Below are 17,782 nucleotides of genomic sequence, written 5' to 3' on the forward strand. Positions count from 1 at the left end.
ATGAGCTTTAAAAATTACTTTATTGGGTGGGTGGATGGCATTGCTATAAAATGTTTGGAAACTGCTACTTTAAATGATCCCCTTAAATAGGAAGAAGCAGTTTAACAGTTCAGAAGGAAACCTAGCAGATCACTGCAAGGAAGGGCTGAATTTTAAGAGAACTAAAGAAGGAAAAGAATGTAACTTTTGACAGGGGAATGGAAGGGAAGAAGGAATATGGTAGGGATAGTAGAAGATAAAGATGATATTCCTGCCCTGCAAAAAGATTTTCTTGCTGAAAATAGATAGAGCATTTATTAAACACTTACTAGGTACTGTGCTAAAATCGTATAGGATGGTGCAGCTACAAGTAACCAAACTAAACCATTAGAATATCAATTGAATATTGCTAAAGCTTGGACTCTCTTTGCTTAGCCAGCCTAATGAGATTCAGAGATGGTTCTGTTATTCTGGCAGAGAGGAAGGCACAATCTGACATGAGGTGATCAGCATTCAGGCCTAGATCCAAAGCCTATGTCTAAAAATATTAGATTCTGGCTCTTGACTATAAGTCTCTGGGTAAGTTTTTTAGTTTAGAAAGGCTGACAGGGAAGGTGATATGTCAACAAGGCAATGGAATGAACCCCAGTTATTGTGCTGGAAATGTATTCTTTAAAGATCAGAGAAGGTGAGGTTTTCAATTTGCTTTTCCTTTTATTATAAAAGTAAAATAAAAAATAGCATTTATAAATCCAACATTTCTCCATTAAAGTATTTGATCTAAAAAAATTATTTACAATAGTAAAATGCAGAAACAGTGGAAAATACCATTTTCAGCATTGATTAGACCAATGTTTAAATATTCACTGAAATATACATATTCTTTTCTTTCAAATCATGATAACCAAAAGCAACAAGCTTTTAAAAAATTGTACATTGAGTGACTCCCACTTCAAAATACTTTTTCCTTAATTTCTTTAAAATTTGAATGAGTAACTGTACTATGAATAGCTAGAGAGAGTATCCTTGTGGGCACTCCCCAAGTCTTTTAAGGAGAGTGGGTATGCAGCATTGAGACAGCAGGAACAAAAAACAGAAAGCAACTTGAGTTCATTGGAAGCCAAAAAGGTTTGGTAAGACCCATTACCCTAAAGAAGGTGCCACCCTGACCCTGGGTTCTGGTTATTAGATATATCTTGTAAATGAACCAAACTAAAATTAGTTTAAGAAATAAGAAGGAAGTTGAAGATCCTGGTTTTTAATCCAAAATAGTTCAAACCAGTCTGCTTCCTCTGAGCACCTTGAACTTCCTTTCCTTTGAATGGTGAAATGGGATTTCAGGATTTTTGTTTCCATCACATGCTGTGAATCCTCAACAATTCTGTTAAACTTTGCCTTCAATCGATGTTTCCTGTCCATAGTCACGAGGCATTTTGTTGAGTGTTATCAATGGGCCGGGGCTGGTCAGAGACTCAGTAAAGCTGAGTTTACGGAAGGAGGTCTCCACCCCGCTGTCACAGACACTTTCATTGTCTTGGGGTTTATAAAATTCACCTGAGGAGGGAAGACAGAGCATAGTTGTTTAGTGCTGGACAACTCTTATGGCCTATAGTTGAATGGGGTTATTATACATCACTAGGCCTGGACAATTGCCATTGAACTCCCCCCTTATTTCTGCCACCACCACTTCCCAACTTTTACTTTTCCCCATCACAACAACCTAATGAAACCAAGGAAATGTTGACTAAGTGCCTACCCTGGCACAAAGCACTGGGATAGTAAATAAATGGGAGGTAGTCCCTCCCCTGAAGAACTTTAAAGAGAAGAAATAACTGCTTAGTAAACATACTCTGCTTCTCTTAAAACATAATTGCAATGGGGAAAATAAATGGCACAGTGGATAGAGCACTGACCCTGGAGTCAGGAGGATCTGAGTTCAATTCTGGCCTCAAATCTTTATTAGCTGCATGACCCTGGGTGAGTCACTTAACCTCGATTGCCTCAAAAAAGCCAAACAAACTCACAGCACAATTGCAACAAAAATGAAACAAGAAGGGAAGAGTAGAGGAGACTTCCTGTGTTGCATTTCTCCTGGGCACAGGTACAGGGCTGGTTCTGATGCTCAGAGGAGACTTCCATTTGATATTCATTGCATGTGAAGTTGACACAATTAAGACAACAAAACCTTTTTGCCCGGTCTCTTTTATAATGGATATGGGATGGATGGTCAATGGGTAAGCAAGAGACCACTTGGGACAAGGTAGCTAGATGCCTCAATGGACAGGAACCACATCCTAGACCTTTTATTGAGTGTTCTACATACCAAGTATTCAACACTATTTTCCATCATTCAGCTATTTTGATAAAATACTTTGTTTTTCTTGAGTTGTTTCATTCATCTCCAACTCTCCATGGCCCCATTGAGGTTTTTTTGGCAAAGATACTGGAGTGATTTGCTATTTCCTTCTCTAGTTCATTTGGTAGATAAGAAACTGAGGCAAACAGAGTTAAGTGACTTGCCCAGAGTCACACAGCTAGTAAATTTCTGAAGACAGATCTGACTTCAGAAAAATGAGTCTTCCTGATTTCAGGCCTCGTATTATATCCACTGTGCCACCGAGCTGTCCATTTATAAAATTCAGAGTGACTTTTATTTTAATGAGACCATTCTGGAAAAATTAAGTCAAATGTCTCTTTAGTGTGAGACCTCCATAGGAATATGAACAACTTCTGTAAGTTACTGAATACTCTAAAGAAACCTTGGGTGGTCAAATATATTCAAATTCTAATCAACTGGTATTGTGAGATTTGTGAAAATGCCAGTGGCATGTCTGACATCTACTTGAGGAAATATCCCTAAATAAATAAAGTTTATTATGCACTTTACCCATTATCTAGTATTTCCTTAATGTTTTTAGAATAGATAAGCACATTGCTGGTAATGCAGGACAACTGGGCTTTCACCCTGAAAAAGGGGCACAGTTTCAACTGTCCTGCTTTCAATGATCTCTGAAGAGAAAACTAAGTAGATGATGGATGCCCTGCTGGTTTTGTCTGTTAATCCATAAGACGACTTTTATTGCTATGATTACTACTGAGCTGGATTAAATTTAAGGTGCCCAGAGGCAAATATGGCTCATTTCGTTCTCAAAGAACAACCTCCCTGAGGGTTCTACCATTAAAGCTCTTTCTGATTCCTGCCCTTTTTATCTGGAGGTGCCCATCTGTAGGTGAACAGGACCCAGGCCTGGAAATCTGATACCAAAATGCGATTTTACATCTAGGGAGAGATTCTTAACTGGAGGTCCACAAACAGACATAGACAGATTTCAAGGTGGAAGGGGGGGGGTGTAAACTTGGATGGGAAAAAAAAAATTACCCCCTTTTCTCAATAAAACTGGTTTGATTTGTGATCCACACTACTTTATTTTTATGCACTTATAAATGTTATTCTGAGAAGGCGGTGTGGCCCAAGGCATCCAGGACACAAGCAGGCCCCCTGATCTACTTTTGCCATTGCAATTCCACTGGTTCAAACAGCTGCTTCTTCATTCATCTGCCATCCTTGGGGCATTCAGGCTGGCTGCTTCTGAAGTTCCTGCTTCCAGGAGCTAAAGATCTTTTTGTTTGCCAGAAATGGCAGTGGGGAGGAGTCACCATTATGGAACCTGTCCAATACACACCAGGGCACATGCACAGAACCGAGCCAGGAGCCAGAGGACTGGAACTCTGGTCTTGGCCCTGCCACTGATTAACTGAGTGACCTCAGACTTTATTTCCTTCCTCTATAAAGTGAAATGGATTAGCTGAGCCCCCAAGTCTCTGAGCTTCATAATTCTGGGCTTGTAGGGTGGCAATAAAACAGCCAGATGACTCAGTGGATAGGGCACTAGCCCTGCAGTCAGGAGGAGCTGAGTTCAAATCTGGCCTCAGACACTTACTAGCTGTGTGACCCTGGGCAAATCATTAACCTTGTTTGCCTCAGTTTCCTCATCTGTCAAATGTACTGGAGAAGGAAATGTTAAACCCCTCCAGTATCTTTGCCAAGAAAATCCCAAATGGGGTCATGAAGATTTGGACACAAATAATCGACTAAACGAGAAGGTGGTGATGCCAGCCCTGTGACACTGAGATTAAGAATGACTCATTTAGGAAGTCCAGGGTCAGGCAGCAGGGGAAGGTGCCTGCCTCCCATCCACACAGGAATAGGTAGACTGTGTATCATCTTCCCCTCCTCCCAAGACACAGCATTTCAAGTTTGTAATCACTCTCATACCTAGTTGTTGTCTTATGGAGGACGGTGATGGGGGCAGCGAATATATCTGCTTTGGAGTCTGCTCTTTGATTCCAGATGCATTTACTGAGGCATTGAAGGCCTTCAGGATTACTTCAATTGCTTCGGTATAGCCCATTTGTCTCAAGGCATCTACCAGTTCCCTTATCGTTCCCCCAGAGACCTGTGAGAGAGAAGGGTAAAAATAGTATTTGTGAGAAGCACTCCAATTCTCTTAAACAAGAACACAGTGCAGGTCTTGCCCATTTGGCTGCAAGCTTCAACACCCTGCTCTGTCCTCCATGATCTCCCTCCCTCTCTCTTGCTACTACCACCCTACATGGCCCAGGGACAGAACCACTACTGGTCAGATGCAAATCATCAGAGAAGAGAGAGGAAGAAAATGTGTCCTTCTGTAAACGAATTCAGTTTCTTGTTTCATCTCTAGAAGACCACTCAGGAAATCACTGAAGTTGTTTATAGTAAGCACAGAACAAGAAATGCTGAGACAGTAAAAGCTCCACAATCGAGTGCAGTTTGGAGGGTTTCCTTGCATGAGGGAAGGCTAGAGTTCCCCGCTGCAGCTGAGGATGGATTTTTCAAAAGAAAGAAAAATGACTTCATCCCCATGTCTGTGTCACACCACGCTCTGAATTCTTAGAAACAGTCATCGGCAGGACCACAGGCTTCATCAGAACCCACCACTTGTCATCCATACTACTGTCTGGCATCAGTAACATTTTCCACTGGACAAGAATATGCATGCTGTTTATATTCCAACCCACTTATTTAATTGAATAAGGGTGCTAAGCTGAGAGGAGTGTTGGGAACTGTTCTCTTCTCTCTTCCTGTTCCTCGATCCTTTCTCTCTTTCCTATACTCCCCTTTCTTTCTCTACCTCTCCTTTAACCCTCTATTGTCTCTGCCCCCACCTCTGCCTCCTCCTTCCTCAGAGGGTTCTAATGGGGGAAAGTAAAATCCTTGTTAGGAAGCAGGGACCCAACCAGGACAACTTTCCAAATTTTCAGGGACTTCTAGGTTCCCCCAACTATCATCTCAGCAACCCAGGAACACAGAAGGTGGTGTGCATGTTTTTCTGAAGCTACAGCTTCCTTTCCTGCAGGGACATGTTTGAGACTTGTCCATATTTGCTTACCAAGAATACTCCAAGCTCTCATATTCCAAACTTTAACCACCACCCTCATTAGTTCTAATGAACCCTGCTAATCAGGGTGGTTTGCACCATTCTGCAAAGATTTCAGTCTCTAGGTTGTGGTCAGAATGTAACACTGGCTCAAAAGTTAGTCAAGATGAAGACTTAGGGAGCTAATCTGTCAGTCTATCATGAGCCAGTACAGATAGATGGAGGAATTTGAGATACATGGCCCAGGCACTTCTGGTCACATCTAAGAAATAGTCAAAGGAGAAGGAGTCTTATCTACCAAAGTTGGTCCTGGGTTCCCTAGGAGTAGGAAAACTTTCTGGGTTCTCCTTTTCAGCCCATCTCTAAGACCTTGAAGGCTCAAGAGAAACAGGTTGAAAGGCTGAGGTTAGGTTAGACCATAGTCGCATAAAAACTGAATGACAATAAGGAAAATTCTTCCTGAATGGACAGCTGCACTGAGGCTTTATAATTTTTTTGTTTCTAAAGTTATTACAACCAGACAGATCTTTGCCAATCTCCAAACAAACAAGATCTTTGCCAATCTCCTAACCTGAAAAACCCTGCCCAGAAAACACTTAATGGTTCAGCATTTTTCTACAGCAGTTAGAGAAAATGACAGTTATCACTTCCGTATCATGGGAGTTTGGAATGTGGCACCCCTGCAATCTGGAAAATCCACATAAAACTTCTTGGCCTTCCTTTCGTACCAGAGAAGAAGTTTGAATATTTTTTTTTTCTTTTATGTGGTGTTCATAGTACCTTATTGGAAAATTTTGTTAAGTATTTGGTCATAGGCTATGTTATACAATATTATACATTTTTAATGCATTTCTGAGTTTCTAAAATTTTTCTGTGTCATCTGCGGCTTCCACAAAACTCCCCAAAATCCCCATTTAATTTCTTATGCCGACCCGTGACGTATCGAAACCACGATGGGGAAAATCATGATGTGGAAGAGATAACTGTAGCCAGAAAACAATGGATAGGACACTGGATTTGGACTCAGGAAGATCTGTTTGTTTGAATCCTGTCTCAGACTCTCACTGGCTGTGTGACCCCGGGGGCACGTCATTAAACCTCTCTCAGACTCCGTTTCCTCATGTCTAAAATGGAGATAATATTAGTACCCACCCTCACAAGGTTGTGGTAAGAATCAAAGGAGATAACATATATAAAGTACTTGGCAAATGCTACTGTCATTGTGTTCGTCCTCTATGTATTATTTTTCTAGAGGCCTGGAAAACCCCAATATTCTTAAGAATATTAAGGCCTTCTCAGAGAAGGAAACTTTACTACTTCCCAGTTAGGGTCCTGGGCACTGCCTTCTCCCTCTGAGTGACTGGGGTGAGGGCAGGTGGAGAACTCTCTGTTTCCTGGCCAACAGGGGCTACTGACAGCCAAGGCCAAAAGCAAATGAGCAAGTGCTTAAGACGGAGCCTTACCTCATAATTATCCATTAGAGTTTTGGAAGGAGCCGGACTCAGCCGGAAGGCGTTGTTAAGTATTCCCAGGCCTAATTTCTGCGCCAGGGTGGACCAGTTTTTGTCTGGATCAGGCATTTCTAGTAACTTATAAAGCTGCAACTTTGCATCTTCATTCAGCTGTTTCATATCTCCTGAAAAGAATGAAGCCACAGGAGAGACAGAATGAGTTAATAACTGGTGGCTCATTAAGGCATCATTGTCTCACTATCTCATAGTGGAAGTGATCAGGTTACTTTATTCAAGCATCAGCTGGTGCCCTATTGAGTAAAATTCATATGTATTTCAGTAGGTTAAAAGCAGGCATTCTCGGGGCAGCTAGGTGGCACAGTGAATACGGATCTGGCCTCAGACACTTAACACAAAAAATAGTCGTGTGACCTTGGGCAAGTCACTTAACCCCAACTGCCCTCCAAAAAAGCAAAAAAAAAAAAGTAGGCATTCTCCTTCCTCATGTTTCTAGGATCTTTAAACCCAAAACAAGAACTTGTGCTTGGTACGGTATGAAACATTTCCCCCCCTAAAAACATGCAATGATTTGCATTTTTAAGTATCATTAAGAGAAGAGATTCATATTCTATCGCAATTTACCTTGTGCTAATAAATCACTGGATGTTGACTCTGATTGATATGGCTTTCCATTTAATATGTCATAGACCTGTTGGGAAGAAGAGAAGAAAATGTTACATATTTATGGGAATGTCTGGGGAACTCTCTTCCCAGCACCTCAAGCTCACAGAGTCCCTTGCTTTCCTCACCTTCTCTATTTATGCTAGCTGCTGGGTTCTCTTTGTGTCTCCCAGTTGCTGTGGGGGCCCTCCTTATTGATCTGCAGGTACAGGGACAGCAGAGGGGACCAAAAGCTACTATCATGAAAGCAGTCCCTTTGCTTGCCTGGGGCCTGAAGCAACGATGGTGTCTGGGGATGCTGATGGCCCAGGGGTTCTTGCTCTAGCCAGTGTGAAGGTGGGGGCTGCCTGGGCTCAGCTGCTAAATTCCTGAGCTGGAGGCCAGGCCACAGCAGGCTTATTAGTCACCTATGTGTGGATGGGGGGGCCATCTTACCGCCTCCTCTCTGGGAGGCACCTGCAAACCTATTCCACACTGTGAAGCAAGCATGTGTCTCACTTCAGAGCTCTCTCCCCCAACCCTCAGGGGTCTTCCTGGGGTGCTCGTGCCTTCCAACCTTCCCTACTAAAAACCTGCTATCACAAGCATGACTTGAATTCAGATCTTCCTAACTCCAAGGTCTGCTCTCCATTCCCCATGCTAAGCTGCCTCTCAAACTCTTTAGTATTAAGGTATAATAAATATTAAAGAAGCTTAAATTAATATTATCCCTTAGGAAAAATGGAAAAAGCTTAAGCCAAAGTAAAAAAAAAAAGGAAAGTAGTGGTGGAATTTCAAGCAGCTATCAGAAGCCGGGGGTTGTTTGGGGGATCGACTGAGGGGTTGTTTTTGGTGCCCCCTGAAATCACAGGACATAAGCAGCTGACTGTTTGTAAGACCAGTTAAGGAAATATGCAGGAATTTTGCATTAATGGTGCACCATTCATTTTAATGTTGTTATGTGGGCCATATAAATAACATAACTAATTTGATGAAGATAGGATATAGGAAGGAGGGCTGGGAATCTCCAAATTGAAGAATGTTCCAGTATGGTCTTGGTCTTGAGGCCAGACCCTGTTTACTGGTGGATAGAAAAGGGACACTGACCACACAGCCCACAACCATGAGAAGTCATACTTCAAGGGGAAAATATGCAGTGTATCGAAGGTAAGATGATCATTCTTTTACTGTGTGTGTGTGTGTATGTTCATATATGCAATACTTGACCGTTATACTATGTGCTCTGTATGCAGTAGACATTTAATAAATGCAGCTGAATTGAACTGTATTCAGAAACCTGGCTAGACTCCCAGAGCTTTTGCTATGTCAGAAGTCTTCGTGCTGGCCCCTCTCACTGGGAAACAGATATCTCCCCAGTGGCTTCTCCCCTCCAGAACTTTGAGCAAAGTTTCTAACTTCTGTAATTCCATTTAACCTTGCTGCAATCCTGAAAAGCCTGCGCATTTGTCAGCTGAACAAACCACAAGCTTCATGCCAGACTGCAAAGTCAGGATGCCAATGTGGAGCCATTCAGACTTGGCTGAGTCTCCCTTCCTACTGTATTTCTCCTCTTTCCCAAACCCTCTTCAGTCTCTCAGTTCTTATCACATTAACACCTTTAATATCCAGAATATAAATGATCTGAGTGAAGGCAACAGAGATTTTTCAAGGTTATGAAGTGTTTTTAGAAGAAGAATTTCTCCAAAGATAATAAATGAGAGCACAAAGTTCAAGGAATAAGAAGCCAGGAGAACATTGCAGGTTGCCTGGCATGTTTTCTATTCTATCAACGGTTTCTCTCTCTACCTCAGCCAGTGATCAATAAACCAGGGGCACCCCTCACCTGGGAGTTGGCTGCCATATCCAGAGGGGTAGTTCCAGGAATTATTCCCTCATCTTCTCCATCCTGTTCCCAAGCATCATCCAAGTCAAACAGAGGTTCAAAGTTCTCCAAAAGAGGGTCTGCACCTGAGGAATAACATATGTCAAGGGTTTCCCATAGAATTAAGTAGGAGACGGTTAGCTGGTGCAGTGTGTTGACAATGCTGGATTTGGAGTCAGGAAGACCTGAATCTCAGACACTTATTAGCTGTGTGACCCTGGCTAAGTCACTAATTGCCAGCTACCTCATTTTCCTCATCTGTAAAATGAGATAACAATACTCACTTCCCAGAGTTGTTATGAGGAGAAATGAGATCAAGCTTGTCAAGTCCTTTAAAAATGTTAAAGAGGGGCGGCCAGGTGGCACAGCGAGTAAGAGCACCAGCTCCAGTGTCGGGATAACCTGGGGCGCGATGACCTGGGGATCAAATCCGGGCTCAGATACTTAGCACCACACCCAGAAATAACTGGCCGTGTAACCTTGAGCAAGTTACTTAACCCCGATTGCTTAAAAAAATAAAATAAAAAATAAAAATGTTAAAGTGCTACAAATTTGCTAAGTAGTGTTCTTAGTATTTTATTTCCCAGGTACTTTTGGTGGCTGTATCTTCACTGGCAAAACACAGTGGAAGACAGAGGCAGCTATGTGTAGGATTTTCAGTAAATAAAACCCACTGCTGCCTAACTTAGTGAGACTGTTGCCTCAACCATCCACATTGCTTTGAATTTGATTTGAAAATGAAATTGGACAGATCAGAAGCCTGGGCTCTTGGCCTACAGAAAACTATAGTCAGCTTGGTTATGTTATATATCAGGGACTAAATAGCTTATATTTACTTAGCCTTCCAGGTGTTGAATCTTTGTACCTTAAAAAAAGAAAAAACAAACCAAACTGGGGGCTATAATTGGTAGTATTGGAATATGAGGTCCTTTCTTGGGCTGCTGAATTTTGAAGGCCAATAAGAGGGTGACAGATTAATATCCTAAAGTCAAATAAGAAAAGTATTTCTGAGAGGTGATGTTGATTCCCCTCCCTTCCGGTACTACTGTATCTAATCCATAATTAGGAATTGGAGATGGAATGATCTCTCAAAGGTAGCCAAAAAGTGTTTAGTCTGGAGAAAATACAAGGATTCAAGAGAACAATCCAAGGACCAGCCGTGACTTTGGAATACCTTGCCATGCATAAGGATTTCTATCAATGTGGGACAAGAACCACCACATTTTGCCCATGCCTCCTTGTTAAGACATTATTTCCCCATATCTATGGAGGTAACCAGGTAGCATTCTTTATGTAGGTGTTCTTGGGATCATCATGACCTTAGGAAAGAATAAATGCTGTGTTCAGTGCCCCTGGACCTCTAGTACTCACCCAGTGCATCAAAGAAGGCACTTAATAAATATTTGTTGAATTTGTTTACGCTTGTAAGCCTGGAGAAATTCAGGCACAAAAATTTAATGGATAGAATTGGAAAATCTAAGCTTTGATTGGCTTCAGAAATAGGTAATTTAATGATTCTGTTTCCCACTTTTTTCATCTGTAGGTGTGTTAAGAAAATGCATGCTTATTTCAATGGAGCGTGATAAAGATTCATGAGAAACATTTATTTTAAGGATTTAAAACTTCTTTGTAAAGGAACCCTTTAAAGGCAGAGTCTCTTGAGACCTCTTATTGATGAATGTGTGTGTATATGTATATATGCATACATACAAATATATAGGGTGTCCCGTGTGGACACACAGAACATCTCATTAACTATGTCTATTTTCAACAAATGAAATGAATGAAATTTTCAAACAACATTTTATTTAATAAGCATAAATGAGATTTCATAGGAAGACATAGGAGACACATAGGAAATCTCATTAATTAATTAAGATAATCTCATTAATATGGAAATAATCCCCAATAACTAATGAAAGCTTTTATTCCATATGAAATTGTCATGGCTAACATTTATGCCATGCATAAATTTTCCTTCCTTGCAAAGCAGTAGCATTAGCAATATCACACAGGGGATGTTTTTCCGAATCTGGATCTCTGATGCTTCCCAGACTTGTCTCTCACACATAAATACAAGCAGGTCCCATTTTATGAAAACCTGGTACACTCAAATCCATTGATCAACATGGGAGATGAACTGCATTATGAAAGGATGATCTATAGCTTTTCTAAATAACAATCACCCTTAACATGCTTACAATGGGATTTCATTTATGGAAGTTCCAAGTATACCTAACTCTTCAGCACCTTAAGATCTGTATCCTACAGAGATACACGGCTGTTCTCCTCTTTCAGCCCTAATTGATGCCTGCATTTAAAGCCTGATGTTTTCGACAAACCCCCCGCAGATCCTACCTGCTGCTTTAAGGAGAGCTGCTAGCTTCGTGGACCCTCGTCCAGCAGCAATGTGCAGGGGAGTGGTTCCGTCATAGGTGGTGCTGTCCACGTAGGCATCGCCCTGAAATGCCATTCACCAAAAGAGAGGAAGAGTGAGCAGAGGGTGGCTTCTCATGTGTCTATATTTCCTCATGTCCATATGGTCTCTTCCTAACCATGCCCCCATTATTGTGAAAGAGTCAAGGCCAGTGAAGAGAGAAAGAGAGACCTAAGGCAATGAACCAGTAGAAATGAAGCCACTGTCTGTGTGGAGAATGCAGAATTGAATGTGGAGAAGTTATTGTTGACACTGTTTTTCAAAAGAAGACATTCAGGGGTAGCTAGGCAGCACAGTGGATAGAGCACCGGCCCTGGAGTCAGGGGAATCTGGATTCAGCTCTGGCCTCAGACACTTACTAGCTGTGTGCCCCTGGGCAAGTCACTTAGCCCCGACTGCCTCCAAAAGAAAAGTTTTATCAATGCCTTTTGCTTTGATTTTGCCAGTTGTTCCTGAAAATTTTACACCCTACAGCTCTTGCCAGGTTGAACCCTCTTTGTAACAAAGGAAAACAATTTCAGCAAAAATATCTGATACGGGGAGATGGTCTGATGGCATATACAATATTGTGATCTAATAGTTCCCTCTCCCTGTGCCAAACCCTTCCCTTCCATGAGGAGGGAGACATGTTCCACATCTGTTCTCCTGGAGCTCTGTCCATTTTTTAGTCTGGGCCTTTAATTAAGAGGGTGGTGAGCACACTCACCTCCAACAACAGGCAGCCAGCCAAGGATACATTCTCTTGTTCAACAGCCAGATGTAGGGCAGTGCGCCCAGACGTCTGTTCCTGGGCATTGACATCTGCTCCAGCAGCAATCATTAACCGAAGGCAGGGCATACTGTTGATTAGCATGGCCAGATGAATCGCGTTCAAGCCTATGGAACAAAGTACAAAATGCAGAAGTCACCAGGGCACCTGGCTTCAAGAAAGGCACTCTTGGAAAATCCCTAAAGATCAGTTGCAGAATTTAGAAAACCCCTCTTTACTTCCATTCCCTAATGGTCCAAGGTCCAAGCCCTTCTACAGAACTAACATCTTGCAAAATGTGTCTGTTTCCTTTTTTGCTGTTCTCCTTCTCTGATGGGCAAGACATGGCCATTCTTTGAAGTGATGACCCTTCACATTTACCTTGCTTGGTTATATCTTAGCTGTCTTTTTTTGCCACCTAATGTGCCAAATTCCCTCTAAAAGCATTATTTCAACAACAATAAAAAGCAGAAAGTTAGGAGATGATGAAAACGGCAGACATTTATTACATGACCATCTATTTCAGCTACAGAAACCACTACAAAAAATACAGTAGCTATTAAGGAAACATTAACAGAATCAACCATTCATTTTAATGTGGTTTTTTTCCTACCTTCACCATTGGGATGATCGATAAGTGGAGATATCTTTTTGTGCTTTAGCAATATGCTCAGAATTCTGTCATCTCCTTCCTTCGCAGCTAAGTGTAAAACTGAGTTACCCAGGCGGTCCAGAAGGCTCACGTCAGCTCCTGCCCTCAGCAGGTCCTCAACTATTTCTTCCTGTTTGGTGATAACTGCTAAGTGCAAGGGTGTCTGGAAATGGTAGGGAAAGGAGGGGAAGGCCCATGTTAGATACGTGGAGAAAAGAACAAAAAGCCTGCTACTTCTACAATGCTACCAGTCAGAAGAGGTCAAGACGGAGTCTTCTTCCTATAGCCACTTGGAAGCTGTCTGACCTATGGCGAATCTCTCCCTCCCTTTCATACTATAGGAATGAGGAAAGTCCATCTACCAAGGCAGACAGACACCTCTTTAATTAACAGTATTATAGAAGGTATCTTAAAGGCCTTTGGTGCAGTTAACTTAAAACTGCATTAAAAATTTGGGGACACGTTGTAAATTATAGAGCTACTAACTACAGACACATTAAGTATTTCTGTAAGAACACGGAACATGGCCTTTAATTAGGGCTGTGTTCACACTTTTATTGTCACCATGAATTTTTTTGTTTAATTTCCATTAAAATTGGTCAGGATTACAGGTTTAGAGCAGAAAGGGATAGAATCCAACCCCTTCATTTTCAAAACAAGGAAACTAAGACCTAGAAAAGTTAAATGCTTTGACTAAAATCACACAGTAACAGAGCCAGATTTGAACCCCGGTTCTCTGACATCAAATAGGTACTCATTCTACTCAGCTGTGACTGACTCTTCGAGACTTCATTTGGGGTTTTCTTGACAGATAATGGAGTGATCTGTCATTTGCTTCTCCTACTTATTTGACCGATGAGGAAACTGAGGCAAACATGGTTAAGTGATTTGCCCAGGGTCATACAGCTAGTAAGTGTCTAAGGCTAGTTTTGAACTCCAGGAGATGTCTTCCTGACTTCAGGCACTATGCACTGTGCTAACTGGCTGCCTAATTATTCCACTCTTCTATGCTGATATTTGAATCTCTTTCTAGCAGAGACTTGTTTTTGGCCAATATTTTGACTTGCCAAAAATTCTACTCAAAACTTTGAGTCTTATTTAGGCCCTCTATTGTCTATCCTTCATGAGATCACCACAGCTAAAATCCCCTAGTTAAGGAATATGCTATTATTCACTGTGAACCCTGATGCAAAAAAACAATTTTCTCTTATCAAAATGGGTCATCTGCTTGCGGTCTCTCTTAAGCCAAATCCCTACTATTCTGTAGATTCCTCCACTGTGAGTGCCTAAGGGACTTCCTTGGACTCCTGCAGGAACTCAGAAGCTAACTGGATATTGGGATAGTCAAGCCTGCTGACAGCTCGCAGGGAATTGATGGACTTCACTGTCTAGGAGGCATTAAGTGGAAGAAATGTTGACAGGAAGTTCTGGTAACTTTATGTGAGGTGAAATACGGGATAAAAGAAAGATATCTTAAAAGAAAGAAGCAAGATAAACAGTCAATGAAAGCAACTTTCTTCTCAAGAACTCAGATCCCTAACAATGGAACAGCAATATTTTATTTTTATACAAATGAGACTTTCACAGAAGAACATGGCAGTAATCTACACTGTCCAGCAATCCCTGTTGGCATACTTTCTCCTTCATTGGGCAGTTACTGGCTGTGACTCTGCCGTAAGGCTGGCCAACAGCACTCCGGGTACACCATGAGATTATGCTAGATGTGTTTAGTTGGGGGAAGAAAACTGACTCTTTCCAGGGCCAGGTGTTTGAGATTATTTGGAATGATAGAGTCCCAGCATTTCTCTATGGTTTAATTACATTAATTATCAGGGCTACCATAAACTAATAAGGACTCACCCTTCCTTTATAGTAGCTTTTTTTTTTAAGCCAAGTTATGAGTTCCTCTGTGCCAGTAACTAACCTTCACAATCATTCAGTAAACTCAATTCAATAAACATTTAGTAAGCAAATGCCTACTATGCACCAGGCCCTGTGTTAAGTGTTAGAAGGAAGTGGAATAAGAATACTAATTATACAGGGTGTCCCTAAAGTATGGATACATAGGAAATCTCATGAACTATGCATATTGTCAAGAAATGAAGGGAATGGAATTTTCAACAACATTTTATTTAATTAGTATAAATTTCAGCCATGAAAATTTCACATGGAATAAAAGCTTTCATTAGGTATTGGGGACTATTTTCCATATTAATGAGATTAATTTAATTAATTAATGAGATTTCCTATATGTCTTCCTATGAAATCTCATCTATGCTAACTAAAATGTTGAAATTTTCATTCCCTTCATTTCTTGAAAATATGCATAGTTCATGAAATTTCCTATGTGTCCAGACTTTAGGGACATCCTTGTAGTGGACACTGATATCACATGGCAAGGTTTGCCAAGTGTTCATGTTCACAACGCAGCTAGGTGGTACAGTGAATAGAGCTCAGGATCTGAAATCAGGGAGACCCGAGTTCAAATCCAGCTTCAGACACTTCTTAGCTGTGTGTTATTCAACAAGTGTCAGCCTCAGTTTCCTCAACTATAGGATGGGATGATAATAATACTTGCTTTCTAGAGTTGTGAGGATCAAATAAGACAATATTTGTAAAGATTTTAGCACTGTGCATGGGCCAGAGTAGGCACTACCTAATATAAGCTTGTTTTCTTCCTTCCTTCTTCCCCACTTTATTTCTTTGGATTTTTAATTGGGAGAAGGAAAGGTCAGCAACAGTTTTGCCCAAAATGGGGGAGGGGGAACAATAATTTTTTTAGATGGACAAAGACAAGAGAAGGAAGATCAAAAGGAAATATAGACAGGCAGACCAGTTTTGAAAGTATTTTGTGAAAAAAAAATGATATGAAATAGAGATTTATTGTTTCACAAAGAACACTCTTTTGCGTTCTATGTGTATGGAAATGTCTGGGTTTTTTGAAGTCCAAGTTCAGAATAAGAATTTTTTTTTAAACAAAAAAGACACTTTGGGAAGTCAAAGATCTTTCTGCTGTTATGACTTATGCTGATGACAATATTTAGTGTATTTATGCTTATGACAACAACAGCTGTCTAAAGTAGGTCAGGACTATTTTGTGGAAGAGGAGGCAGAGAAGCAAGATGATTTAGCCAAGATCTCCTTGTCAAATAAGTGATGTGAGCCAGGAATAGCAATCCCTCCCACAGCTCCCTCGGAAGGTACCATTTTTATAAGCTTTTCCATCCTTGCTGGAGTTGTGGCCCCAATAGCAACTCTAATTGTGGCCCCACCTTTCAGTTTGGAGCTGCTCTGGAATAACTTAGTGAGATGTTGTTGGCAGCTCTGTGATCCGGTGCATAAAAGTACAGGACTTAAGAGGCAGGAAGACCTGAGTTCAAATCCTGCTGCAGATATGTATGAGTGACCCTCAGCAAGTCACCTAGCTTTTCTGTTCCTCAGTTTCCTGATATGTAAAGGGGGTAATAATAGCACCCCATAAAAGGGCTGTTAAAAGGATCAAATGAGTGACCTATATTGAGCACTTTGAAAATATCAAAGCACCATATAAATATTGACTACCATTATCATTATTGTTATTACAAATATCACTTGCTTCAAAGTGGCTTGTATTTCATCACTTTTTACCTAATTTACTAAAACTTCTGTTCTTTTATAATATGTGTTTTATATGTACTTATTTATAATTTTTATATATTATGTATAAATATATGTATTTAAGAGTTTAAAAAAAACAGCCTTCCTCCCTACCCCAGTTATCTGGAATTCATCAGTAGGCAGTAACTATAGCTGTGCGCAGACCCAGGCTTGGATTTCTTGTATTAAATACATTATTGAGTCTTTATGGCACTTGGAGTTAGGAGACTGGATATGAATCTCAAACATGTGACCTTGGGCAATCTCCCTAAGACTCAGTTTCCTCATCTGCCAAAAGAAGGGGTTGGACTGGTGACCTCTGAGATTCTTTCTGACTTGAGTTATAACGAGGTTAACACACACACAAGACTGGTGGGGGGAGTGCTTGGCCAAAATGAAAGCCCTAGGTAAATGCATTATTATTATTATTATTTTCTAGGCCATTTGGGGTGTTTGCTGTTCTGTCTTCTGCTGCTTGATCTTTAGATGACTCACCATTCACAAACACTGATTAGATCTCTCTGGGAAGGAGAAGGAATATGACACTGACATTTTTTCATCTAGTATATTTTTTTTAATGAAAAATAAGGTGGTTGAAAGAAACTATTGAAATTATGGTCAAAAATGCTAAGGAGGGGCAGCGAGGTGCTGCAGTGAATACAGCACTGGCCCTGAAGTTAGGAGGACCTAATTTGAATTGAGTTCAAATTTGACCTCAGACACTTGACACACTTACTAGCTGTGTGATCTTGGGCAAGTCACTTAACCCAATTTCCTTGGCTTTCCTTCTCCAAAAAATTAAAAAATGCTAAGGAGAGATTGCCTGTCTATTGACTAGAGTACTTCAGGGATCTGTGATTGTGTCCATGGGGGCATTTACTGCTCACCCCCCAAACTTTTTGGGTTTCTGTGGCCTAATA

General features: G+C 41.0%; 1 protein-coding gene across 3 annotated transcripts in view; it reads right to left on the reverse strand.

Annotated features, from left to right (window-relative positions):
- Window positions 1–673: 673 nt before the first annotated feature.
- The window catches only part of NFKB1 (nuclear factor kappa B subunit 1), a 159,139-nt gene continuing 142,030 nt past the window's right edge, over window positions 674–17,782 (reverse strand). For all 3 annotated transcript variants that reach the window (XM_069093942.1, XM_069093941.1, XM_069093943.1), the window contains 8 exons: window positions 13,188–13,389; window positions 12,533–12,702; window positions 11,748–11,850; window positions 9,351–9,475; window positions 7,490–7,556; window positions 6,860–7,032; window positions 4,256–4,436; window positions 674–1,533 (listed from right to left, as the gene is read on the reverse strand). In XM_069093942.1, coding sequence (XP_068950043.1) covers window positions 1,364–1,533; window positions 4,256–4,436; window positions 6,860–7,032; window positions 7,490–7,556; window positions 9,351–9,475; window positions 11,748–11,850; window positions 12,533–12,702; window positions 13,188–13,389 — 1,191 coding nt within the window. In that variant the 3' untranslated portion in view covers window positions 674–1,363. The remainder of the gene's footprint in view (window positions 1,534–4,255; window positions 4,437–6,859; window positions 7,033–7,489; window positions 7,557–9,350; window positions 9,476–11,747; window positions 11,851–12,532; window positions 12,703–13,187; window positions 13,390–17,782) is intronic.

The sequence above is a fragment of the Petaurus breviceps genome, unplaced genomic scaffold (assembly GCF_028583685.1).
Source record: "Petaurus breviceps papuanus isolate PSGF00001 unplaced genomic scaffold, PetGlider_PUasm1.0 126, whole genome shotgun sequence".
In the NCBI taxonomy this organism is placed as follows: domain Eukaryota; kingdom Metazoa; phylum Chordata; class Mammalia; order Diprotodontia; family Petauridae; genus Petaurus; species Petaurus breviceps.